General features: G+C 36.4%; 1 protein-coding gene across 1 annotated transcript; it reads left to right on the top strand.

The window, feature by feature from the left end:
• Positions 1-17,758: 17,758 nt before the first annotated feature.
• Positions 17,759-19,030, top strand: LOC120283453 (lon protease 2-like). The gene has a single exon (XM_039290145.1). The coding sequence runs from the start codon at positions 17,843-17,845 to the stop codon at positions 18,707-18,709; it is 867 nt and encodes a 288-aa protein (XP_039146079.1). The 5' UTR covers positions 17,759-17,842; the 3' UTR covers positions 18,710-19,030.
• The last annotated feature ends 8,818 nt before the right edge of the window (positions 19,031-27,848 follow it).

The following is a 27,848-nucleotide window of genomic DNA, read 5'->3' on the forward strand; positions in this document are numbered from 1 at the left end:
ATCAATTAACAATTAAAGCATCATCCATACAAGTTTTCTCCCAAGGCTCACTGGAGCCCCGTAGCCTTGGAAGTTTAGTTTGACATCGAAAGAAGAGAAAGCAAGATATTCAAATAACTAATGTAAAGGTTCATTATAAACTCCTTATTCCATCAATTAATTATAGTGACGAAACCTCATCAGATCTGCGCCATCGAGCTCTTTGATATTCCCCTTGAGTTCCACCTTCTTCTCCTCTCGATTCTTACTTGAATCAGTATTCTCCAATGGATTTGTGCCCTAGGAATTACTTAGAGACATGTGGCAGCTAGGCTCTCTTCCAAAAGCCGTAAACTCGGCTTAAATAGTTACCCAGGTATGCGGGTAGGCATGTGGCCCATGGGGGCCGCATAGGTGTTGAAACCCTTCTAAAAAAATCTTAGCTAGATCACCCAAATCACATGGTATCACCGTGCAGCCGCATGGAGGCCTCACCGCTATCTATTATGTGTACACAAGCTTCATGCGGCCCATTGATTGAGTCCCACAAGTGCACGAGTCATCAAGTAATACCTCTCGCGCAAGCATGAGAAGGTTGTATTCCCTGGGGTCCTAATAGCTACTATTACTTCCCCCTAGACGGCATTGTCTAGTCTAATAAAGGTAGGTTTGAAACAAAGTGAGAAAGTAACAAATGAGAAAACTATGAACAATTGCACTAAGGCTCAACACATAAGCTTATTAAGGACGCAAGTAACAATGAAAGAGTGAGGTCCGCAGGAGAGAATCCCCTTGGGATTACTAAAGCTAGACAGATGCTAGAATTACATAGAAAATGGTGGTTTTAGGCCAAGAGATATCCTAAAATAGGTTACCCCGATGGTCACAGCGATAACCCCTAATCCCATACGAGTATTGACTCAGAATGTCTTCCGACCAAATCCTCCTATTATCGCATTACAACTGGGGAAATCTTTAATTAGGGCTGATACTCAACCTAGGTCTAGCCCTAATGGTTAGAGGGGTATGAAATACCTAATGGTCATGGTGTATTCATACATGAATCCCTTTTAAGCTAAGTGTGTCTAGTACGAGGGCGTTAGTCACACCACCAAGTATAACCTAGAAATAAAACCTCAGAGTTCTCATGCAATTTGATACATCAAAGTACACAAAGCTTAAACCACAAACAAAACCAAATGCCATAAATGTAAATCACAACATTCATACAAGCAAGTTCATCCCAAGGTTCACCGTATTCCCGGTGACCTTAGGAGTCTAGTTCAACATGAATAAGGAAGAGATCTCAAAATACATAACAAGTATGATCAAAATCATAGAAAACCCCCTTAGATGTGTTAACTAGAAGATGGTGATGGGAATCTTGCGGATCAATGTCGACAAACTCCTAGATGCTCTCTCTTGAGTGTGATCTTCTTCTAACTTCGATTTGCACCTTAAATCTGCCTTCTACAGCTCAGTTGAAGCCCTAGGTGGTGGTGGTGGAAAGGGTGGCCAAATACACCTTAGATGATGCCCTAGAAACCTCTTTTAAACTCAGCTCGGTAGTGCTTAAGGTCTAGTTCATGGTCAGCAAACAAGCTGTGAAGTCCTCAATCATTCCTGCCAATTTTCTAGTAAGTTGCTATAGTAACTGCTACGGTAGAAGTTCTATAGTAGACCTGTTACAGTAAACCGCATCTTTAGCTGGCTTGTGGCCTCCTTTACGACCGTGAGATTGCCTGTGAGGATTTTGAGACTTAGCATTTTTCTTCATGCATTTGTGCTACGAACTGCTTCAATGGTGCTACACTACCCGGGCTCTAAAACGTCATTTTTTATGTCGATTTCTTCCTGAATCGCGCTGTCGAGCTCATCTAGGCTCCTTTGATGCCTGTAACATGAAAGAAACCAATTAAACCATAAAAAAGGCATCGAATCATCTAAATACACATAAGTAGTCACAAATATATATGTTTAAAATACATACATTTAGGCGTTTATCACCCGCATGGAGGCCACGTCGCTCCCAGGCTAGGGCACTTGGCTTGCATGCCGGCTGCGTGACCCAAGTATCCATTTTGGCATGACAGGAGTCTTCATGTCTTCTTCTTCTTCTTCTTGCTTGGTGTTAGGGGCTTTTATATGATATGTTTGAGCTTCAACCAAGATATAAATGCTTCCTATACACTCTCAAATCCTTCCTCGGGCTCTAAATGCTCTTTCTGATGTTCTGAAATAAAATTAATGCAAAAAACACTCATAAATAGGCATCGGTGCTATAAAATTTGCATGAAAGTAAATAAAATATGTTATGGAAATATGATGTATTTAGACACTTATCAAATATCCCCCACTTAAGTGTTTGTATGTCCCCACGCAAACAAACATGGAGAACAAAAGGAAATAATAAGTGGCTAAATACACAACCTCTAGTTTAGGTGTAAGCATACGAGTAGTAAATGTAAAACTCAAGGTGCTAAGCAAACAACCATTATAGACATTTTGAAACATTCATCGGCAATGTGGTGATGTGTGTGTGCAACCCATCTACTTTGAACCATTATAGTCCAAGCCTGATGGGCAACTCCTCGAGGACCAAGTCTTGAAGTAATTCACACCACTTATAGTGGTGCTCGACCTTGAAATGGTAGGAGACTCCCTAGTGGACTCCCACGAAACTTCATCTTTTGACTTTAGAGTTCCTGGCTAGTTTTCATGACTTCCCAAATCAAGAAAAGGGATCTGTAGTGTTTTTTTTACTAACATGAACTGTATATCTCCTTTTGGAAAGGTAAATATATTGATTAGGCATCAATAAAACCCAAACTTACTTAGTAGATTACAAATTTACATGAACGCTCTCGTGCTTTCATAAGTTTTGGCTTAGGAAACACTCTTATTTGGAGTCCAAACCCTAAGTTACTTCACTATTAGAGTATAGGAGCACTGTCTTTACTTTTGGTACTGCATCATCTCTCTTATTCAATTTTTCTTTGGACCAGTTTAGTTAAAGTCTAAAGCCCTTGAAATCCCATTAGAGAAGAAAACTAACACGTTAAGAATTGAAACCACTACAATGGTTTAGTAACTGAGAGGGTCACAAAAGTTGTTGCCCTTCCTAACCTAGATATTCAAGGTCTTGCATAGGGGGTGTGTGATGGAATGCTGAGAATGAGACAAAATTCTTGAACAAGTGCAAGGTTGTGAGTAGCTTAGCATCTATCATAGTTCTACGCTATCATATCCTCATAAAATTTCATCATCATCATCCTTGGTTCACTATCATGCAAACAAAAATTTAATTTTCAAAACATTTTCAAAGTTCACGAAAATCCATCCCATCCCCGAAAGTCGTATATTGCGCTCAATATACCTAAATCAGCAACATATAAAAAGATATGCAATGAAAATATAGCAAACCAATCTAGGGTTGAATAGCAACTTAAAATGCAATGGCAACCTAATGTGAAAACTAGTAATGAAAAATCAACACTTACGCGGCTATCGACAATCCCCACATTAAGCTAGCAACATACAAGCATCAAGGCAATCAACACAAAGAAGGAAAACAATATGAACAAAAGGAAGATCACAAGGAAACTCAAGAATCAATATCAATAAAGTCAAAGCATTAAAAGTCAAGATTCATAATCCGGGGCACCGAAAGACGGTTAACCCCTCATAGTTTTACAATCAAGCATATCAAAACAGGTAGAGAAATAAAGATTGTCCATTAAACTCCCTTGCTTCATAATCATGTCAGTGAAAGCTTGACAATGGTTATTGCTGACGGTCCTTCCTCTAAAATCTAATTTTAGGGTTAAAATAATCCTTTCCCGATGAAAGCAGGCCTGTGCTAAAGACCCTGCTCACCTCTAAATCCTGGGAAATAGTCTCGATGCAATTCTAGTAAAATGCACAGGGACAAGCACGCCCGTGCTTACCGACCGTGCTTTCTTAGCACGATGGTGCTAGGAGCATTTGTGACCATGCTAAGTTTCTGATGACTTTTCAGTAAAATGTACAGTGTAAGCAAGCTTGTGCTTACCAACCGTGTTCCCTCTGCACAAGGGTGCTAGGAGCAGTGAAAACTGTGCTTCCAATTCTGTGCAGACACTAGTAAATCACATAGGGCTTAGCATGCCAGTGCTTCCAACCATGCTTCCCAGCATGGGTGTGCTTCTGACCCTGCTTGTCCTGAAACTTGTATTCCAATGCAGTTTTACATTAAAATTCATCTCTAATCATTCCTTTTTGTTAGAAATCTAATTATTTGCATAGATTATCAAACATACCTCAAATAGCATTGATTTATGATAAAAACATGCTAACAGTACAAGTAAAAAACACATTAGGGTATAAGAAATAGCTATATAAAATGCACTCAACAATAATCCCTTCCAACGCAACTACAAAAAGAAATGCATAACAAAAAATAAAAGAAAAAACATGTGGGCACTTAGTCCCAATCCTCCCAATCAGTACAGTGTGTGGTGGTGTAGAAGTGAATGGAGCTCCAGGCAGGAAAAGACTCTGAAGAAACGCAATAATATCCTTCTGAACTTGAAGCAGGGTCTGCTGTCCCTGAAGCAATGAGGCTATGGCGTCTCCTTGTCACCATTGCATTTCTCTAATCTCATGAAGATCTTAACGTAGTTTTGCCATCTCTAAGTGCAAATCGGTGGAGTGACTCATGCGTACTGGTTGGGTGGTTACTGGTATATGAAGCTCATCCCCTGGCTCCTCTTCCTCATCTCTATTTGACTAATTAGCAACATAGTCCTTGCCGCAGTGTGTCACCACCGTACTAGATGTGTAACATAAGGACCAGCAAATATACATCCTAGTCAGAGGTTTTGACCTTGGCAAGCAATCAACTCCTCTGTGATGTGAGCCATGTTGATCGGATAGTGCTTGATCACACTATAGAGCATAAAGAGATCCATCTTCATTACGACACCCGTACTATCTCCTCGGCCCATGATCAAGTGACTCATAATGGCATGTAAATATCGATGGGCCGAGTCCTTAAGGAAAGACGCTTTTTGAGAATCCATACTTCCACCATTTGTGATAGGTCTCCAAAAAGAATAAGATGTGTCTGAAACTTGAAAGTCGATTAGTAGTGTTGAGTACTCTATCTACTAGCAAAGCCATGCTCATATACTCCAAAGAATACTAGAAAGTCAGCGTGACTAATTGAATGACACTGCTCGTGGACTTGAAAGTTGACTCATCTCAATCAACGAAGGCAAACCATGGCACTATCTATCTCGAAAGTACTAAGTACCTCTAGAGTGAGCTCTCAATAGACGGGCTCATCAACCTTAAATATAGAGAGCCAACTGTGAAATCCCACCAATCGTCACACATCATCAACCAAATCTAAGTGTTCTAAAGCTTCCCAATCAAAAGTTTAGATTTGGACAATGGGCTTCATCAACAACGCTTTATAACATTCTTGGAAATCAGCTTTGATGAACATTTTTGTTGAAGATGAGCTAGCTCCCACTCGTTGACACTTGGATACAACACGCTTGACATTTAGCATGGTCCTATAAACAAGAAAGCAAAAAATCAAGCCTATAATATCTCCAAATATAAAATACAAAAATTAGTGCTGAAAACCAATGAAAATAGGATGCAAATATTGGCCTGGGACATGTAACTACCATGCATCTGAGAGTTGGGTCATGAATGACACAATCGATGCATATACATTGTATTTTACACTTCTCAACTCAAGTATTTCATATATACAATCATCCCCCGTCACAAAACTTGGAATTGACATCATTTGAACCATGAAAATCAACGAAAATAGGAAGATAAAAGCTTACTCAAGTTTGAAGAAGAATGAGGAAAAAGGTGGCAAGATCTCATATGAAAGTCGTAGATCAATGAAACACATGCTCTAAATCAATGAAACTCTTGAAAACCTACAAAGGATTAGCTCAAAAATGGAGTTTTTGAGGTTTGGGAGTGAGCTTCCATGAAGAAGATGAAGCCCAAATGAAAGAGGAAGAAGGAGATAAATGAGCAACCAAGTGTCCCTAGGTGGATACTTGGCTCGTGCGGGCGGCATGCGGAGGCATGATCACTGCACATGATCCTAGATGGATATTCCACTCAAGATTTTTTTCCTCCACTCACATAATCCACCTGTTCCATGGGACCCATAGTTGAATTAACAATTGTGCATTATGCAACATTATGTCCTCATCCATAGATATTACAACACATCATTAGCTTAGAGCTTAAACCCGCTTTCTTGGCCATGAAAAGTTCAAACCTCCTTATCAATGCTTCTACCTTTGCTTCTAAAGCGGTGTTCATATCCATTTCACGTACCCTAGTGGCTTTGGTACTCTTGTTCTCTGTGCCCAATGTTATTCATTTTGGGCCATGTCCTCAAACAACAACTCAGCCTTTTTTGGATATTTGTTGCTCAAGAATCCACCTACTCTAGAATCAATCAATTGCCAAGTCTAATAGTTCAAACTATTATACAAAATCTGAACCCTCATCCATGGAGCAAACTTGTGATGTGGACATCTTCGCAACATATCTTTAAACCTCTCATAAGCCTTAAAGAGTATCTCGGAGTCCTTCTATCTAAATGCCAAAATGTCTTATCTCATCTTTGCCGCTTTGCTCAAAGGAAAGTAACGGCCAAGGAATTTTGCCGCCATGTCTTCCCAAGTCGTGATAGAACCTAGAGACAAGGAATTGAGCCATTTATATATTACTCCCCGCAAGCTAAATGGGAATAAGCTGAGTTGTATCACATCACCAGAAACACCATTGATCCTAAAGGACGAGCACATTTGTAGGAACTGTGATAGATTCTCATTTGGGTCTTCATCTAGGAAACCATCATACTATATTGTATTCTATAACATCCCAATCGGTCGAGCAAGATCAAAATTATTCACATTGACTAAAGGGGCCTGCACACTAAATTCCTCTCATGTAAAATATGGCCTCTCATAATCTGACAAGGCTCATCTCTCTTCTGCCATGACGGAGGATGCCCTGTCTTTAATCTCAATTGTCCCTCAAGAGTAACCTTCTTGTGTCTTTTTCAATGTACTATATATGGTGCGTTCAATTTTGTCATTCGGCTCTACAATTCCTATAGGGTTTGTACGAGTCATACACAAATCTCCTTGCAAAAGAAGAAGAGACAACAAATTAGAACCAATGAAAATAAAAATCAGAAAACAAAAAGAAAAATTATGGTAGTAGAGAGCAAGGAGTACTTGGAGGCGCATAATGGCCAAGCTCCCTTCCAAAAGCCCTAAACTAAGCTTAAATAGTTGCCCAGGTATGCGGGTAAGCATGCGGCCTCATAGGGGCCACATAGGTGTTAAAATTCTTCTTAAAAAATCTGAGTTAGGTCAGCCTGAGTCACATGCGGGTGCCGTGCAGGGCATGGAGGCGGCATGGCTCCAAGAGTAGGGGCACGCGGCTTGGATGCAAGCTGTGTGACCCCCTAGGTATCCATTTTGGCCTAGCAGGAGTCTTCACGTCTTCTTCTTGTCCTCTCTTGGTGTTGGGGGCTTTTATATGATATATTTGAGCTTCAACTAAGATAGAAATGCTCCCCAAACACTCTCAAATATTTCATTGGGTTCTAAATGCTCTTTCCGATGTCCTGAAATAAAATTAATGCAAAACACACGTAAGTGGGCATCGGTGCTATAAAATTTGCATGAAAGTAAATAAAATATGTGATGTAAATATGATATATTTAGACACTTATCAAAGGGCAAAACCACTTTGGCGTTAGTCTGAGTCCACTTGTGTGATGAAGCACAGAGACTACTGTGTATGAAAGTACCCCGCCAACTTCCTATTAGGTTCTTTACGAGTCTCCTCAATGTGGAAAATGTAATATTGGTGTGTTTCTTAGTAGGCCAGTTCTTCGAGACTACTATTGTAGTAGTTTAGCCCTTGATTACCAATGTAAGTGTCGTATTTAAGTACCAAAATATAGTATAACATATTATTGGCATGCATATAAGTATAATCTTACAATCATAACAACATTTGTACATATGTAAAACACATGCCATCATTATCAATAAATATCAAGTCACAAAGAATACATTCACATGCCAAGTCATTTATCAAATCATCACTTACCTTGGAGTCTCCCACATACTTTAAAATATTTTTTCTTTCCAAAAAAATTTAATGAAATAGGTAATTAAACATTATTAAACAAGTAATGAAATTATTATAAAGTAAGTTCCCCCAAGAAACTTAGCATTGAAAACTACTCACTCACAGTGTTTTGAAAGCTAATCAAAACTCAACCGTAGCTACTCTTTCGCTAGTCCTTTACCCTTGCTCAAGGTTTTGCTTCCTATACAATTCCAACTCATCAAAAACTTGACTCAAGAGATATGTTGTCACGCCTCGGTCTATTCAAACCAAACTTGATGTGTGGACAGACGGTTGTAATCCCACAGGGTATGAATCTAGTAAGCTTGCTCAGAACCTATCTCGGACTAGAGGAAAAATAACAAACTAATAGAAATACAGGTGCAACTTAAGGATACAACAAAGGTTTAAATACATGAATGATAAAAATATCCAAAGTACAGGATTTGGTGTCCTAAAATCAAACACAACTCAAGATATAATTCCAAAGGAAAACAACTACTAATAGCTTGCTAAACAACCCTTGAGTCTATTACTACTGATTTGAAAAGAATTTAAACAACTCCATGATCTCACTAGCCCAGTAAGTAAACCAAAATTTGTAAATCTCGAATTTGAAACAAATAGAATACTCATAACTAAAACATGAGTTGTCAACAATAAAAAACAAAAACATGCCAATAGCATAACCAGATTAAGTATAATTGTTAACCTAAAAATATTGCAATAGGAGGAATATCCAAACTGAAAAATGTAAAACAAAAGATAACATATTCTCAAGTAATAGTGTATGTCTCCAAATTCACTACAGATATCAGAGGCCATTTGTTTACCATCGCTGACTAAAGCCAGAATAACAAAGGTCACTTATCTGCACTCGGTGACCCAAGATTAAATATCAGAGGCCGTTATTGTTTCACCAACGAACCGATATGAAGTTGTAGTCTGATTTTCTAAAATTCTTGTTGACAAGTTCTATGTTTAACCTCCCACTTGACCAAGAGTTACTTACAGTTCACTTGGAGACTAATAAAATCATATTTCGATAATTTTCTATGCAGAATCGAAATTTATACATAATAACTAGGTAAATAATTTTAAAAGCTATTTATGTAGGAACATATATTGTCACAAATAAAGTGATAGATAAACAATAACAATCCAATATATTAAGGATAAATAAAAGTAAAAAGATAGACAGATTAATAACAACAAAAATGGAAAATTAATGCTGAGAAATCCAAGATAACCGATACACAAACCACAATTAGAAATTAATTAAATAAAGGAATAACAAAGTAAATAAATATTCTAAGATAACAATTGCAAATAAAATATTCAATACTTAAAGAAAAAAAACAAAGGAAATTAATAATGAACAATTAATTTAGAGAATAATTATTTTTCCAAAAGTTAAGTAAATAAACAAATAGCCTAATAATAGTTGAAAAATTCTGCATAGTTTATTAGAAATTCTGAAATTTCAAAGAAAATACAGGAGCTTAAGTGGATTACTTACTTGAGAAATGTCCGAACTCAACTAAAAAAAATCACCAATCTGAGCACTAGAATCAATCCCTTTGAAAGATCTTATAAACATGTAATGAAATCGATCAACACTAGGCCATAAACAACAAGCAAACTATTCTCATGACTAAACACTAATCATGTGTTAACCCTAAGCATGCTCTAGAAATCAAGATATAGGCTTGCATGCCAATTTATAACAGCCATATATACAAATACCTATATGAAAAGGCTGCACAGATAAAAGTTAAATATTAAGGGCTTTCAAGAGTAAATTTTTCCGTAGGTCACCAAACTTTGCCTTTTCTTCATTTAAGTGTCCAAACTTTAATTTAAATCAAAATAGTTACCCAAATTTAATTCTGTTTCACTGGCATGTTTCCCAAACAATTTTGGCTTATATTTGTTGATGTGGAGGCTGAGATTTCTCAATCAACATGTCTACATCAGCAATGTAAACCATGTCATCTTATCTAGCACATAATGATTGAGAAATTCCGGCCTCCACATCAATATATAAAGGCTTAATTTGTGTGGGTGACCTGCCGGTGAAACAAAATCAAAGTTGGATAACCGTTTTGATTCAAATTAAAGTTTTTACGCTCAAATGAAAAAAAAAGAAGCATAATTTGGTAACCTACTAAAAAATTTACTCGCAATTACATAACATAAATACCTATTTACAAGGTGGCAAACTAAGTGCATAAGACTATATATATAACTAAAATCAAACCTAAGGGTGGCAGGACAATCCAAAAGGTTTTCAAATAAATATGCATGTATAGCCATAAAGCTACATGTGGAATACTTGCACCAAGGGCAATTTAAGATAATACATATCAACTATTAATATGTGTGTATATATATCTATATTTAACTGTGTATGCATATAACCTAGTGGTAGCATAAACAACATACAGATTTATGTGTGTGTATATATAAACCAATATATATCTATCAAAAGCTAGCTCTAAAACCAATGTGTAAGTATAAGTATACATGCATAGTTATAAATATAGACTGCAAGTCATGATATAAATGCACATATATGTATATACATAACCATATATGGGGTAAAAATCTTCATGGGTCACCAAACTATGGCCAAATATCAAAATGGATACTGACCTTCAATTCGTTTCTTTTTGGATATCATACTTTGATTGAGTTTCAACGGTAGGGTACCCACCCATTTTGGATGAGGAATTGATGATGTGGCCGCCGGAATGACCATGTGGATTATGTTTTGAAAGCTCATTTGATGATTTGGAGATGCAAACGAGGATTAAATAAGCCACGCCATTAAAGAAACCAATTTTAATCCATGTCAGCCCTTTTTTTTCTCCACCTAAGCATCCCTCCCTGTCCTTTCTTCTCCCGCTTTATCTCCCGGTCTTCTTCTTCTTTGCTCAAACAAGATTAAACATAATCAAGTTTGGGCAAGTTTATAAAGCCAAATTTTATGAATGCCATCAACTATCATAGTGCCACAAATTTTGCAATGTTTCAAAATGTAAAGAATTAATGCATTATGTGCAAAGTATGTATGGTTTATACACATTGAGTTCTTTATGATTAGCAAAATTTTTTGATTATACAGAATTGATGTATTATGTGAAAAGCTTGAAATATCTAATTGGCAGAACTGCATTACAGTGTTTCAAACACTTTATCTAGTTTCCTTTTTTTTATTGCAAATTTTATGATTGTACAAAGTTAATGCATTTTGTGTAAAGCTTATATATTTCATAAACATTGACTTCTTTATTATCTAACAAATTTTGTGATTGTACATACTTAATTTATTATATACAAAGCTTGTACAAGATTAATGTATTATGTGAACCTTTATGCTGGCAAATTTTTTTGTGGCATGTCTTCCTTGTTAAAAACATAACATGAATTTTTTTTGCAAGTTTATAAACATAATTAATGTAATTTTTTGTAACATTGACTTCATTATGAATATATTAGACTTTTTTCAAACCAGATGTTATGGCATTCACATTGATGTATACTGTGGTTTCCAGATTCTAGATTTCAAGCCCACTTTTATACCATTTATTTAATAAATATTGATATGTTACCTTACAAATTCATCATTGAGTTCATCAAAATCAATATTTATTAAAAAAACCCTTATTACAATATTCTACAATCGAACCCTATAACTACAAGCATGCCAACTACAAAAACTTATATATGATTAGTGTATCAACCAGTGATCAAAATTCTTGTTAAAGCTTGAGCAAAGGAGATGTCCTCTAGAAGATGACCTCGCCACAACTGTGTGCTCGGGTTTGAGTGAAGAAGACGAAGAAGAGGAAGACTGTAATACCCTGAACCTGTGGATAACTGTTAGAAAATATATTCAGGGTATTACTACAGTTGCAGTAAGGTTTTCTACAGATTAATCTTGTTGAGAAACCCCAAGTGAAAAGAATAAGGACTTAAATGTGAAAGTTTATAACAGATTTTGGGTTAAAGAGTAATTAAAAAAAAAAGGATTGATATAAAATGTTTCTGAAAACCAAGGACTGAAAGGTAAGATGAAGGGATCTTTTTGAAATGTTGTTTTATAATCCAGGGATCATTGAATAATTTGAAAGGACCTTTTGAGAATACTATTTCATAATTCAGGGATCATTAGTGAGTTTTTCAGGGACTGTTTTGTAAGAAATTATATTTTGAGGGACTAAATGTGAATTTCGGCTGAAAACTTAAGTTGGAGAAAAATCTAGATTTTGATGGTTCATCTTCTTCTCCCTTCATCCTGCTACAGAATCCCGAGAAGAAAAATGAAGAAATGGGAAGAAATTGGAGGTTTTAAGGAGAGGACTTGGAGATCGTCGGAGGGAGCTCATCGGGAGATATGGTTTTAATTTGGTAAGCGCTTTTCTTGGTGTATTTTTTTGATGAATGAGTGTATGTATGCATGTATATATGTGTATTTGATGGATTTGATGAAAAATAATTATGGATTTGAGTAGGAAAAAAACATGTTTAATGATTATAGATGATTGTTGCTTCAATTTGTGTTGAAAAATCATCTGTATTTATGATGAATCTAGACTTGAATGGAGGATGAGATTTTTCGGTTTCTCTGTAGCAATTCATCGTAGCACCGAGATTAGGGTTTAGTTTGATTAATTAAGTTGATGATGATGATGATTAAGGTGTTAATGATGATGGTTAGATTGAATTGGTTGGGTTTAACCAAATTGAAATGGGTTGAGTTGAATTGGTTTGGTTGAGTTGGGTTTGATCAAATCAAGTTGAGATGGTTTGGGTTTGGTTCAATTGATTTGGGTTAAGGATTTTGGACTGAACCAAGTTGGTTCAATAGATTTTGAATAAGAATTGAGTTTGGTTCAGTGAATTTGAGTTTGGTTCAATGGAATTGAGGTTGGTTCAGGTTGGTTCATAATGGTCTAGCCCAAATTGAGTTGGCTTAATTGTAATTGGAGACCAATTTGGTTATACAATGTCAGGTTTGAACCGATTGGAGTGAGTGGGCCAATTAGAGAGTCAGTTATTGATTTCTTGTATTTTCTATTGGGATAAATTATGTTTTTAGTTGTCGTATTTATTTATTTTTATTATGTTATCCTACTAGGTGTTGATTAGGCTTGGGAGGAGTTCCAGGTCTAGCAAGGAACCCAAGGACACCAGGTGAGTTGGTAGTGGCTATTATTTTAAATAATTGATTAATTATTATTATTTTGAAATAATTGTTTAATGGCTAGTATTTTGGAAATAAATGTTTAAGTATTTCATTTTATCATGTTTGATTCCATATATAGTTGAAATATACGTATATTTGTTTGCCATTGATGTTCATGATAACCGTATTGATACATTCGTTTTGTATAATTATACGTATTTGTGAATAGTAAAAATACATGTATATGTGATTTAATTATTCGGTTCATGTATTTATTTTTGATGGGTATATATGCTTTGATTTGGAGTGATTTGCGAAATCATGTGAGCATATTAAAGATGTTTTATCGGCATTGTTAGTAGAATTGGTTTTCATTCCTGGTATAGGAATGGTATCGTGGATCTGGGCTTTACTGGCATTATGCATTGTTATACTTTTGGCATTGGCTTTGTGGAAAATAATGGTTATTTCCGTGATGTGAATACTTGTCCTGGAAAAGGATCCTGTGTTATGATTTATACAGATGGTATTATTGTTGTATTTACTTGATGGTTTTGATGGTGACGGGCTAAGGCCCGACTACTGCAGTAGTGGGTCCCCACGGGCCAGCCTTTAGAGGTGGCGTGGTGGACCTGGGTGTTGATTACTACGAGGGCCAGTTCAGGTGGGAGCGTAGAGCCCTGACTGGATATTCATCGGGTAGCCGGGGTCACCGACCGGTGAACCGATGGGTCAACGTTAAGGACATGAGTTCCTTGACGGCTCTGAACCTAGCCGCGGCCACGGCGAAGGTTTAGAGAGTTTTCTAGACCATGTTATGCTGGGTGAGTGTTGGGTATTGCTGTATTTTGAATTTGAGATTTATGTTATTTTTGAATTGTGATGAGGGCAGTCTCTCACGAAATTTGTGTTTTCTGAGAAAATCAAATTGATGTTGATCTATGTTGAATTTATGTTTCGAGAGTTCTTTAAAAAAATGTATTTTGCTAGAATTCTGGTATTTTGGAAAAATTGGAAAATTATTTGAGCAGTTGGTATTTATATATTTTATATATACTGTATTTAAGTATTTAAAATTATTAAGCCACTACCGACCAACTGAATGTGCTGTAGCTGCAGGAGCAGGACCCTTGATTGCCTGATTGAGTATAGCGCTAGTCAGGGTTGAGTCCAAGATTGCAGTGGGTCCCATATCTTTCTTTCTATTTATTGGTGTCGTGATCTTGTAGCGGTTGTACCCGCAAATTTGAGTTATTGTATTCATGGTATTTATGTATTTGAACCTGTAGTTGGTGTGAAGTTGTAAATTGTGATTTATAGATCTGATTTTGTTTAAAGCAGGGTGTCAGTTTCCAGTTAAAAGAGAATTTTAACTGATGGGTGCCACATTTACCTCAGTAGAAGGGGTGGGTGTGACAAAGACAAAGAAGAAGAGGACCGGGAGATGAAGTGGGAGAAGAGAGGGAAGGATAGGATGCTTAGGTGGAGAAAAAAGGGATGGCATGGATTAAAACCGGTTTCTTTAATGATGTGGCTTATTTAATCCTTGCTCGCCTCTCCAAATCATCATATGAGCTGTCAAAATATAATCCACGTGATCATTCCAGAGCCCACATCATCAATTCCTCATTGGAAATGGGAGGTACCCTCTCGTTGAAACGCAATCAAAGTATGGTATCCAAAAAGAAAGAATTGAAGGTCAGTACTAATTTTGATATTTAGCCATAGTTTGGTGACCCATGAAGATATTTACCCACCATATATGCTAAGGCTCAAGATTAGCATGCATATAGTTGCAGGTTGGCACAAAAATATATACACTTATATATGTAGGTGAGTATATATACATATAAGGGTTACAAGTTAGCACAAAGGTATATATACTTATATATATATATATATATACACACAACTATAAACAAGACTGCAACTAGCTCAAAGGAATTGGAAGAATGAGGGGAGATGTAATTCAAAACATTTCCAAGGGATATAAACACTGGCCTTAAAAGGTTAATCATTCACCACACTTGTTAAGGAAATCAAGCAAGCTTCCGCAAAACTAGTACTAAAGCATCGAAGTTTACAATAACTACAAGGCCCAAGTCACCTAACTGATATTTTTAATGAGTTAGCAACGATGCAATGCCCTAACTTGAGCTCCAGCTTCCCCACACAGCAGCAACAATTCAGTTCCAAACTTCTCATGACCTCCTTAAGAGCAAGATGCATTAGGGAGAAGTTGATGGTCACGGGCTGCATAAGACGATGGCACTTTAACAAAAACGCTTGGAATTCAGGCTTTGATGTTCTAAGTATATGTATGGAGCCGAAGATGGTGGGGTCCACACATTTATGCATGGGTAAGTATATAGTTTTATTCTTATGTGCAATGTATGAAAAGTTTGGGGCTATCAAAGTCATTCGGGGTTGATCCGACTGATCCGAGTTCGGAACAAAAATTCACTTTCCCACAAGCATTGTTAGTCCATGTGCATCTAAGCCTATGATGAGTACACAATTCCCCTTGAAATACAAAATATGATTATGAAAAGCACTCCTCAAATTTTAGATCTTGTGTAAAGAAGGACAAATATCTTAAAATGATCATATCTCATATACTACAAATCTAATAAACTCAAAATTTTGTAGGGGCTTAGTTTAGGTAACAACTTCTATGTTTTACGGTTTTTCAAATTTGATCTTTAAGGCCCATATATAAAGCTCAAGTGCAATTTCTTTCAACTTAAATGTTAAAACTTGGAATTCGCAATCCCCACATTTTCTATATGTAATCATGCATGATTCTTACCCTAACCATCCTTCCCATCATCTTATCCCCCAGTTTCATGGATTACTTATTCCTCTTCATATATAGTTAGTCATATCCCAAAGAAAATTGAAGGAAACACAACTCTATAGGGTTCAAAACAAAGAACCAAAAAACTTACTCCATTTTTCTCAATGCTACATTAAAAATTACCATTTTTCCCCTTTAGTAAACCTAAAAATTACCAATGCATCCCTTGAGACAACTTTCATCTTCCACCGCATACAAACCCTTAACTTGCACACATATTCGATAGCTCTTACACATGTGTACGTTTAAATTAGAAATTATAGTCTTAGGGTTGGGTATTACACATAGATATGATCATTTGATTTCTTTGTTATTCTTAGTTTACATAATATCGTGATAGTCTAGCAATTTGTTAATATAAATAAAATCCATTAAAACACAAATCTACAGATAATTGTGTTTCTATTATAAAAATGAAAAGGAAACTATATCTACTCATTAACAATGGAACCAACTTAATTCCTTATTAAAATTAAAATGATAATATGTGTGATTTTTAATTAAATTTCTTCTTAAAATAAAGATTTTTCTAAATTCAAATAATATTATATGTTATTAATATTTGCAAAAGATACATATATTTCATAAAAACTATATATTAAGAAAAGGTTATTAATGGAAGAGAATGAGGCCACACAACGCATGTAGCATGTTAAATACACATTGAAAATGAAAAGAAAGAGGGTGTTTGTCTTAAAATATCCATTGTTTTGTCTAAATTATACTAATCCGTCCATTTTAATCATGACATGATATTTCAACTGATATAAGATAATAATTTATTTGATGGCCAAACTATAATGATGTGAGTAATAATGGTACGAGAAAGAAAAAGACAAAATTAATATTTTTATTGTAATTTAGGTCTAGAGACGAAAATGAAAATCTTGATATAATTCAAGGCCAATAATAAATTCTAAACAATAAATACTATTTAAATATAATCTCTAAACCAGATCACTGTTCAGAAAATATATATGTACATATATATAAATTTTTTAGTTAAATATTTTCAAATAATTCTCTATAATTATAAATATATTTTTAAAAAAATATACTTCATACAAATTATAAAAAATATATTTAGTTTGAAAAATATTGCTTTCACGACACGCCATATTCCAATATATCTAAACCATCAAATAAAAACAATTAAAAAAAATATACATATAAAAAAGAAAAATAATAGCCATACAAGTCCTAAATAAACACAAATAATTTCCACCCGCAAACATAATTTCCTACAATTTCTAAATTTTTATTGCAGTATTTCCCATTAAAAAAAATAGATATAATTTTATTTTTTGAATCAGAAATAACTTAAATAAATGAATCAGAAAAAAAAGACTATTTTATAAAAGACGAGTATTTTATAAAAAAACGAAAAATCAAGTGAGTTGAGTGGAGGCCATCATCCTTCAAGTTTCTGAGAATGAAAAAAAAAAAAATTAATGAAAACTCAAATGAAGATAAGAAACACGGACACGTGGAACTCTCTGGTTTCCATCAAGACCCAACTGAAACCACCAATCAAACTCCCATGAGTCCCATCTGAAAAACCCTCTCTCTCTCTCTCTCTCTCTCTCTCTCTCTGTTCTCCACTGCTTCAATGCTCCGCCGTTAAACCCTAGCTTCCAAAATCCATGGCTCTCGTTCCCCAAATCCTCCCCTACCCTCCTCTCCTCCGCCAGGCCGCTGCAACCGCCGCCGCCACCGCCCTCCCCTTCCCTCTCTCCAAACCCCTCAGCCCTCCCTCGCCCTCCAGAACCGCCCTCTTCTCCTCCCCCCAAGATCGCCGCCACCGCCTCTCGATCCCCCTGCGATGCTCTTCCTCCGACCCTGGCGGCACCTCCGGCGATGACCTCGTCGAGCTCCCTCTTTTCCCTCTCCCACTCGTCCTCTTCCCCGGCGCCATCCTTCCCCTCCAGATCTTCGAGTTCCGGTACCGAATTATGATGCACACGCTCCTCCAAACTGATCTCCGATTCGGCGTCATCTTCTCCGAGTCCGGCACCATCGCTGACGTCGGCTGCGTCGGCGAGATTGTCAAGCATGAGCGCCTTGTCGACGACCGTTTTTTCCTCATCTGTAAAGGCCAAGAGCGGTTCCGTGTTTCCGGGATCGTGCGCACCCGGCCGTTCCTTGTCGCTCGGGTGTCCTGGCTCGAGGATCGGCCACCCCCGCAGGGGGATGATGACGTTGAGGCGCTTGCGAGCGAAGTGGAGACGCACATGAGGGATGTGATTCGGATCTCGAACAGGTTGAATGGGAAGCCGGAGAAGGAAGGTGGAATGGATCTCCGGCGCAACCTTTTCCCTACTCCGTTCTCGTTCTTCGTGGGGAGCACGTTTGAGGGCGCTCCGCGCGAGCAGCAGGCGTTGCTGGAGCTCGAGGACACGGCAGCGCGGCTCAAGAGGGAGCGTGACACTCTCCGCAACACGCTCAACTACTTGACTGCAGCCTCGGCAGTGAAGGATGCCTTCCCTTCCTCTCCTTCTTCCTCTTCTTGACTATTATGCGATACACTACTCTGAACAAAAACCCCACTGTGGCATTTCAACAAACAGGTTATCTCAAAAAGGTACTTGTTTTTTTTATGCTTTGTTTTCCAAATATTTTTGTGGATTTGAATTGTGTAATTACCTGGGGAAAAAAAATAGATATGATGTAGTTGTAGATGAAAGTGTATTAATAATTTGGTACTGTTTATTTCCAATGGCATTTGGAAAGTTGATAATTTAGTACTTGTTTCAAGTGCAATTGACAAGGAGCAGGCTTGTTATATGGATTATGACACAGCAAATGCTATTCTATTCAGTGTTGTAGCTTTACTCAGAAATTGTCAATATGATGAAAGATGAGTGTTTTGTTTACAAGTTATTGTCTGAGTTTCTTGAGAAAGGTATTGTGTTATTGATGGGACTTAATGCTTCACTTAAGACCCCTTTCGGAAGTACTAACACACCCGTAGATGTCCCAATAACCTGTCAAGGTTAGTCTCCAAAACACATGCAAAGATAGGACTATAATAGAGAAAGAAAGATAAACACACACAAACCACGACACAGTAATTACGTGGAGTTCGGCACTCTTGCCTATGTCTCCACGGGGGTCGGGAATTGAAATCCACTATAAAGAATATCTCTGATGGCTTGAACAACTCTCAAGCTCGTCTCAAGAAGAAAACAATAAGAAAATCCTGACTTATATATATCTCATATCCAACTCAATGAGAGATAATCTTATTAGCATATATTATATGCTAATATATAAATATACTAACATAATAATATATGCTAATATATCCTTATATACTAACATAATAATATATATGCTAATATATCTATATAACATAAGTCAACATGTGACTAACATGCACATGCCCACAAAGCCACTCATAGTTATTTCTTATCATTGTTTCTCTTCACAATTCTCCACCTCGTTTCTCATTTGATACCAAATGTGGAACGAATAAGGATTTCTTCATGCTGAGACCATCAAGATAGAACATCTTCACCAAACTCAAATAGTCGATTCCCAACCCCAAAATTTCCTTATTAGCATAAATCAAGATTGAGCAAGTTCAAACAATGTTGAAACTTGCTCCTTGGAACAACTTTGGTGAATATGTCTGCAGGATTGTCACTGGTGTGCACCTTCAGTAAGGAGATAGAGCCTTCCTCTATTACATCCCGCACAAAATGATACCGGACATCAATATGCTTGGTACGAGCATGGTGCACCTGATTTCTAGCCAAATGAATTGCACTCTGACTGTCACACCCCAAGTCCACCGTGCCTTCCTTAATCCCCAAATCATCTAACAAACCCCATAACCACAAAGCTTCTTTCACTCCTTCTGCCACGGCCATATACTCAGCCTCTGTGGTGGATAGTGCCACATCGTGGCTTGTAATCATCGATCGCCAACTAACTGGAGCACCAAATATCCGAAATACATAACCGATGAGTGGAACGCCGTCTGCCCTAGATCACTTGCATAATCCGAGTCCACAAACCCACTCAATCGACATCTTTCTCCACCAAAACACAAACCCATGCTAATGGTACCCTTCAAGTACCTCAGAATCCATTTCACTGCTTCCCAGTGAAGCCTTCCGGATTTGCCATGAATTTGCTAACCACACTGACTGCCTGTGAAATATCTGGACGTGTACATACCATCGCATACATTAGATCGCCTCATCGCGACAAGCATAAGGAACACGAGCCATGTGTTCTTTTTCTTCATCAATTGTGGGAGATAGCTTACTAGAGAGTCGAAAATGTGGGGCCAATGGAGTCACCACCGAGCTTAGCATCTTGCATTTCAAACCGTGATATTACTTTCTCAAGGTAACCCTTCCGATGTAGAAATAGCTTACGACTTGACCTCTCTTTTGATCTCCATACCCAGATTTTTCTTAGCGAAATACCATATCCTTCATCTCAAACTCCCTCATCGAGTTGAGACTTTAACCTATCTATCTCCACCTTGCTCTTGCTAGCAATGAGCATATCATCCACGTACAATAGGAGATAGATATATGCATCACCACAAAGCTTACGAAAGTAAACACAACAATCATACTTGCTTCTGGAGTAACCCTTCTTGAGCATAAAAGTATCGAAGCGCTTGTACCACTGTCGAGGCGATCGCTTCAAACCATAAAGTGATTTCCTCAAGCTGCAAACCCGATTCTCTTTTCCTTCGAGTTTGTACCCTTCCTACTGAGGCATATAAATTTCCTCATCTAAGTCACCTGTAAGAAGGCCGCCTTAACATCAAGTTGTTCCAAATGAAGATCACCATGAGCTACCAAACTCGAGAATACACCTGGATAGAGGTGTGCTTCACTACGGGAGAAAATATCTCATTGTAGTCCACCCCTTCCTTCTGTGCAAATCCCTTGGCAACTAGTCTTGCCTTGTACCTTGTGCCACAAGACTTAGATGAATCTTCCTTTTTCTTGTACACCTACTTACAGACTCTATAGCATGCTTACCAATGGGCAACGGGACAACTTCCCATGTTTGGTTTTTTTCCAAGAGATTCCATCTCTTCCTCCATTGCAACCAACCATCTCTCACTATTCTCATCTTGGATAGCTTGCTTAAAAGTGACTGGCTCATCATTCTCCACCGAGAGTGCATACTCAACCAAATTTACCTGTCCATAGTGTTTCAGAGGTTCATCTGACCCAAACTTCTGAACCATTTTAACTTGCCTCTTTGGCCTAGTAGTAGCCAAAGACTCGCTTTTTCTCATCAGTAGTGTTTGTGTATTATGTTTATGAACCTCCTTATGTTCATTTACAACAACATTCTCATGAACATGGGTCAGGGCATGGTTGGTCTTCGGGATCCATCAATCTCCACCACTTGGGTGTTAGTTGTTAACTCATCACCATCACCATCAAGAGGCTTCATAGCTTTTAGGCAAAGCTAATATGGAATTCTCATCAAAAGTAACATCCCTCGCTGATTATAAACTTTGAATCTTCCATACACCAAAGGCGATAGCCTTTTCACTCCTTTTGCATATCCCAAGAAAAATTGCCTTCTTGGCTCTAGGATCAAGCTTATTCTCTTTCACATGATAGTAAGTCAGACAACCGAAAAATTCTAAGAACATTATAGTCTGCGATGTTCTCCCGACCATAGTCTCAGAGGGTGTGTCACCATCGAGGGTGGAATGTGGAGCTCTGCTCACTATATAGCATGCTGCTGCCACCGATTCCCGCCCCACCATTCTCCGCCCAAACCGTAATTAGATCTTATACATCTTGCTCTCTCAAGTAATGTACGGTTCAGACTCTCTCGCAACCCCATTCCTCGCGTGGTGTATTCCTAACTGTCCAGTGTCGAACAATACCCTCTTGATCACAAAACTCCTTGAAGACACCTTCAGTGTACTCGCACTCATTATCCGACTCGATTGTCTTCAACTTTCTACATGTTCCTGTTCTCAACCATCGCTCTCCACCGCTTGAATGTCTCAAATACTTCATTCTTATGTTTCGTAAAAATATACCCAAGCATATCTTGAGTAATCATCAATAAATGAGACAAAATATCTGGAACCCCCTTTTGAAGCAACTTTAGCCAACCCCATACGTCCGTGTGCACATAGTCTAATAGTCTTCTACTCTTGTGCTTGCTTGTGGTGAACTTGACTCGTGTGCCTTCCCATACACACACGTGCTCACAAAAAGTCCATGCAAGGTTTCTCCAAGTTCTTCAACAAACCTTCCTTTCCAAGTAGAGTTAAACCCTTTTCTGACATATGTCCAAGACGCATGTGCCAAAGTTTAGTACAACTCGATAGGGTTACTCGCTTTTTGGAAATCCCAATTGCTGCATTATCTGTAATTGTCATACCCAACAAAGCATATAGATTACCATGACAAACACCCTTCATCACCACCATGGAGCCCTCGAACAACTTTTTAGAATTCCCTTGTAGGCCACAATCTTGCACCCATCGGATTCCAATACACCAAGTGAAATCAAGTTCTTCCTCAAATCTGGAACATGCCTTACATTTGTCAAGGTTCTGATAATCCCATCATGCATCTTGATTCTAATTGAACCAAGCCCAACTGTTTTGCAAGTATGATCATTGCCCATCAATACATTACCACCATCAATGTTCCCATAGGTTGTAAACCACTTCCTATTTGGACACATGTGATAAGAGCAACCCGAATCGAGCATCCATTTCCCAGAAATGTCTTCACCTTGATTGCCCATGAAGCATTCATCATTGTCCTCATCTGAAGCATAACTTGCTTCTTCTTTGACCTGCTTTCCCTTGTTATTTTTGTTGTTATTCTTCCTCCAATTTACTTTCTTATTGGAACAGTCGGCCTTATAATGCCTAAGCTCTCCGCAATTGTAGCATACTACTTTTGCAATAGGTCTTGACTTTGATCTTGATTTCCCTCTTTGCACCTTTTCCCTTTCATTTAACCTTCCCCTTATAAACAATCCTTGTGCTTGCTCTTTGTCCACTCTTCCACCTGTAGCCATCTTGCGAAGATCATCAGATAAGAGTGATGTTCTAACATCGTTCATAGAGAGTGTCTCACCCACAAGCATCAATGTTTGTACAAGGTTCTCAAATGATGGTGGCAAAGAAAGTAGCAAAAGAATAGCTTGATCTTCATCCTCTACTTTGACCTCCACATCCTTCAAATTTGAAACTATCCTTTCAAACTTGCTTATGTGATCCCGGATTGAAGTTCCTTCATCCATTTTGCAAGTGTACAACTTGGCCTTCAAGTAGATGCGATTTGTCAAGGTTTTGGTCATGAAATTGGACTCTAATTTCAACCACACGCTAGCCGCTGTCGCCTCGTCATTCACCAAAAAGGCGACATCCCTATCCAAACATTAAAAATAATAGCTGCGTGCCTCCATATCAAGATCTTCCCAATCTTCATCACTCATTTCTTTGGGTTTCTTTTCCTTCCCCAAAAAGTGCCTTGTGTAGTTTTTGTGATATCAACAAATTCTTCATTTGCATCTTCCAATAGGAGAAATCGTTATTCCCATTGAACTTCTCAATCTCATACTTCCCAACCTTAGCATTACCAAGTGAAGACATCTTTCAGGAATTTTGTCGAACACCTTGTGTGTAGAAATTTACCCAAGCTATAAACCAATAGCTCTGATGCCAATTGTTGGGGGGACTTAATGCTTCACTTAAGACCCCTTCGGAAGCACTAACACACCCTAGATGTCCCAATAACCTGCCGAGGTTAGTCTCCAAAACACATGCAAAGATAGGGACTATAATAGAGAAAGAAAGATAAACACACACAAACCACGTACTATTAGAATTACGTGGAGTTCGGCACTCTTGCCTACGTCTCCACGGGGTCGGGAATTGAAATCCACTATAAAGAATATCTCTGATGGCTTGAACAACTCTCAAGCTCGTCTCAAGAAGAAAACAATAAGAAAATCCTGACTTATATATATCTCATATCCAACTCAATGAGAGATAATCTTATTAGCATATATTATATGCTAATATATAAATATACTAACATAATAATATATGCTAATATATCCTTATATACTAACATAATAATATATATGCTAATATATCTATATAACATAAGTCAACATGTGACTAACATGCACATGCCCACAAAGCCACTCATAGTTATTTCTTATCATTGTTTCTCTTCACAGGAAGTAATATACATGGGTAATTTGAAAAAATATTTCACAAAATGTATGAGTGTCTGGCGGTGTTCACGGTGTGTCTATGTCAGACATGGATACCTGTGTGTCTGTCACGGATATGCCATGCTCTCCGGAGTTAATTATTCGGTGTTAACCTATTGAAAGTTCATGGGTTTGATCTAGGATAGGATTGGGTCAAGAATTGCTATCAGCTCTAGAGATAAAATTGATATTTAATCCCTACGTATCTGAAACATGCATATGTTTTATGAATGCCTCACATGGAACCAAATTTGACTGCAATACCCTAGTAATATTTTGTTTTATAGATTGATTGTTTGATTTTCAAATTAGTTATTATCATATTTCTTTAGATTTATACAATGTTTTGTTTAGTTAGTTTCTTATTATTATTATGGAAGTAATTTTTGTAATTTCATAAAAATTTGGGTATACACCGCTTCAAGCAGTGCATAATTATATCTCGTAATTAACTTATGTTTATACGTTTCTTTTTTTTTTTTCTTCTTGATTTTTGACAGAAATATATATATATATATATAGAGAGAGTGATTGTAAAATGGTTTTTGAAAAGAAAATGTCCTTTTTTTTGTAGAGATACAAACAACAAATTTGTGTTTTATGAGGGTATAGTTGCAAAAACAATGCGAAATTTTGTTTTATTTAAATAAATCTTTTCAGTTATTTTTCTAATTCTTTTATATCAATTTATTGAAATTTTGATAATATTATAATTTACGTAGACAAAACTGTTGCAATCAGCCTTCAGTTTTGCAATCAGCACTATTGAGCGGTAAAATATTTGGTAAAATATTTGATTTCTATAAGGAGGTTAAAAGTAGGGGTAGTTTGTTCACATTATAAATAAATAAATATATATATATATATAATTAAGTATGGCATTATAACTAAGTTGTTGATTTCTTTAAATATGAAGAATTTAAGCAAGTTTTAAATTATTTTTCATAGATATGGCGAACTATTCTACAAACCTGATTTTTGTTTTTCTTATTTTCATAGAGAAGCTCTGTAAGAGTCATGATTAATCTAGAGTGAAATTTAAGAAAACAAATCTAATTTTTTCCTCTTCCTGGCAAAGACAAACTTTCAAAGAAATACAGAGAAACAAAGTGCCATTCCTTCAAAGCCCTCTCAATTACTTATTGTTGACTTAGCATCCCGGGTGAACTTCGACCTCAGTGAGCTCTCCAATGCCAACCAGCAATATTAGTGGATTAATACACTTAAACATCTGATTTCTGCTTCTTTTAAGCCTCATATTCATGTTGTTCGTAAGGAGTGGATGATTCCTGCATCTAGATTGGCCTCTCACGCATGCAATCTTCACTCCTTAGCATTGTTTTACACTGGAAAAGATCTTCTTCATTGGCTTATGAGAAGTTTCACCACCGCCGGATTTATTTTTAATTAATGCTTGTTCTTTTGTTTTTTAGTCTTGTTCTAGTTTCTCTTTTTTGTATCTATTTCTCAGTTGTACTTTTTCTATTTGAATAAAATAGCCATCGGGCTCTTTTTAAACAAAAACCAGCAATATTAGTGGTGTTGGTTCACCAATTTGTTTTTATATATTTATTTGTGTTATTAATTATTTTTCAAGAACTCTGTAAATTTAAAATATTTTGAAAAAGAACCCAAATACAACATTTAATATTTGAAATGTCCCTTTCTATTTTTAAAATAGTTGATTTGTGTTAAAAACTAAAGAAATTTGTGACATATAAATAAACAATAAAATAAAAAAATAAAAAAAAATAAATACTCAAATTATCTAAAGGAAATAAATGAGAAATAATATAGTGAGAAGAAGAGTTATAATATTCAAGATAGTTGCATATACAAACACATATCGGAACCCATATATATAAAATTCATAGCGTACATTGTTAATTTAACGAAAGGGATATTAATGGAGGAGAAACGCATCCACATTTAATTTTTAACGCATCCATTCATAACACTCCCCCTTGGATGTGTATAACCAAAGGATATGCCTCGTTAAACCTTACTAAGAAAAAACCCAATGGGATAAAAACGTAGTGAAGGAAAAAGAGTACATGATCCATGGTATATGGAGAAATTACTACCTCATTAAAACCTTGCCTCGGAAAAACCATTTGAGATAAAAACCGTGGAGAAGGAAAAAAGAGTACAGCTTCCACCTCATAAAAGTAATTATCAACTTGTTTCAGCTATTATGTTTTTGAGTCTTCTCATCCAGATTTTATGCACAAGATTCTGATGACACTGCAAAAAAATTGCCATATGCCGATACTTATCTATAGTGACGGTCAAATTTTGTAGCTATAAATTATTTTTACAAACAATACTTTAAAACTGTCAAAATAGATAAGATATCTACTGACGAATTTCACTCCGTTAGTATAGTACTATTGTATTATGACTTTTATCTGTAGTGATGGTCAAAGTCCGTAGCTATAAACTATTTCCACAAATAATAGTAGATATTTACTGACGGATTTCGTTCTGTCAGTATAGCTATTATTGTATTATGACTATTACCTATAGTGACGGTCAAATTCCGTAACTATAGATATCTATAGTGACGATCAAATTCTGTAGTTATAGACTGTTTTTACCAATAATAATTTAAAACTGCCAGAATAGAGAAAATATTTACTGATGAATTTTTTACCAACACAACTCTATGACTATCAGAATAAATCAAATATTTACAAATGCATATTCTTCCGTTAGTATAGCTAATATCAATGCTTATCTAGTGTGACGGTCAAATTTTGTAGGTACAGACTATTTATACAGACGAAATTTTATAATTATCAGAAGAAATCAATCATTTACTGACACTTATTTTCCCGTTGGTATAAATATTACTATATATTGATTATTATCTATAGTGACAGTCAAATTGTGTAACTATAAATGGTTTATACTAGTAAAATTTTATAACCATCAGAATAAATTGTATAGTTGCTGACAGTTATGTTTAAAATATATGTATTTATATTAAAAATATATTTTATTAAAATATATGAAAATAAACATTTTCATTTGCAAAATAATTTTTTAATTGTTATTTTATTAATAATATTAATTATTATAAAAATTATGCTTTAGACAATATATATTATATTTGTTTTTAAAATTGAATGTGTTACATGTACAATTATTTTAATAATTCATTAAAAATTATAAATCTAGTTATATTCATTGTTAACATCGAAATTTACCCTAATCTTTTACTGGCTTAACATATTAAAAAATTTCTAAATAATTCTTCAACAGCTCACTGTATATCAACATATTTATATAAAAAAGAAAAATCACCGCTGTCTTTCTCTCAATGGCTCACCCTTCAGTCTTAGGGCATTTCTACCTGGCGAGAGTAATGGTTTGGGACAGTGAAGATGGAGATGAGAAGGCCAGTAGTGA

This window comes from Dioscorea cayenensis, chromosome 19, assembly GCF_009730915.1.
Source record: "Dioscorea cayenensis subsp. rotundata cultivar TDr96_F1 chromosome 19, TDr96_F1_v2_PseudoChromosome.rev07_lg8_w22 25.fasta, whole genome shotgun sequence".
In the NCBI taxonomy this organism is placed as follows: domain Eukaryota; kingdom Viridiplantae; phylum Streptophyta; class Magnoliopsida; order Dioscoreales; family Dioscoreaceae; genus Dioscorea; species Dioscorea cayenensis.

Bases quoted from the DNA above. Each gene is read 5' to 3' on its own strand.
- LOC120283453 (XM_039290145.1), top strand. From the start codon at position 17,843: ATGGCTCTCGTTCCCCAAATCCTCCCCTACCCTCCTCTCCTCCGCCAG.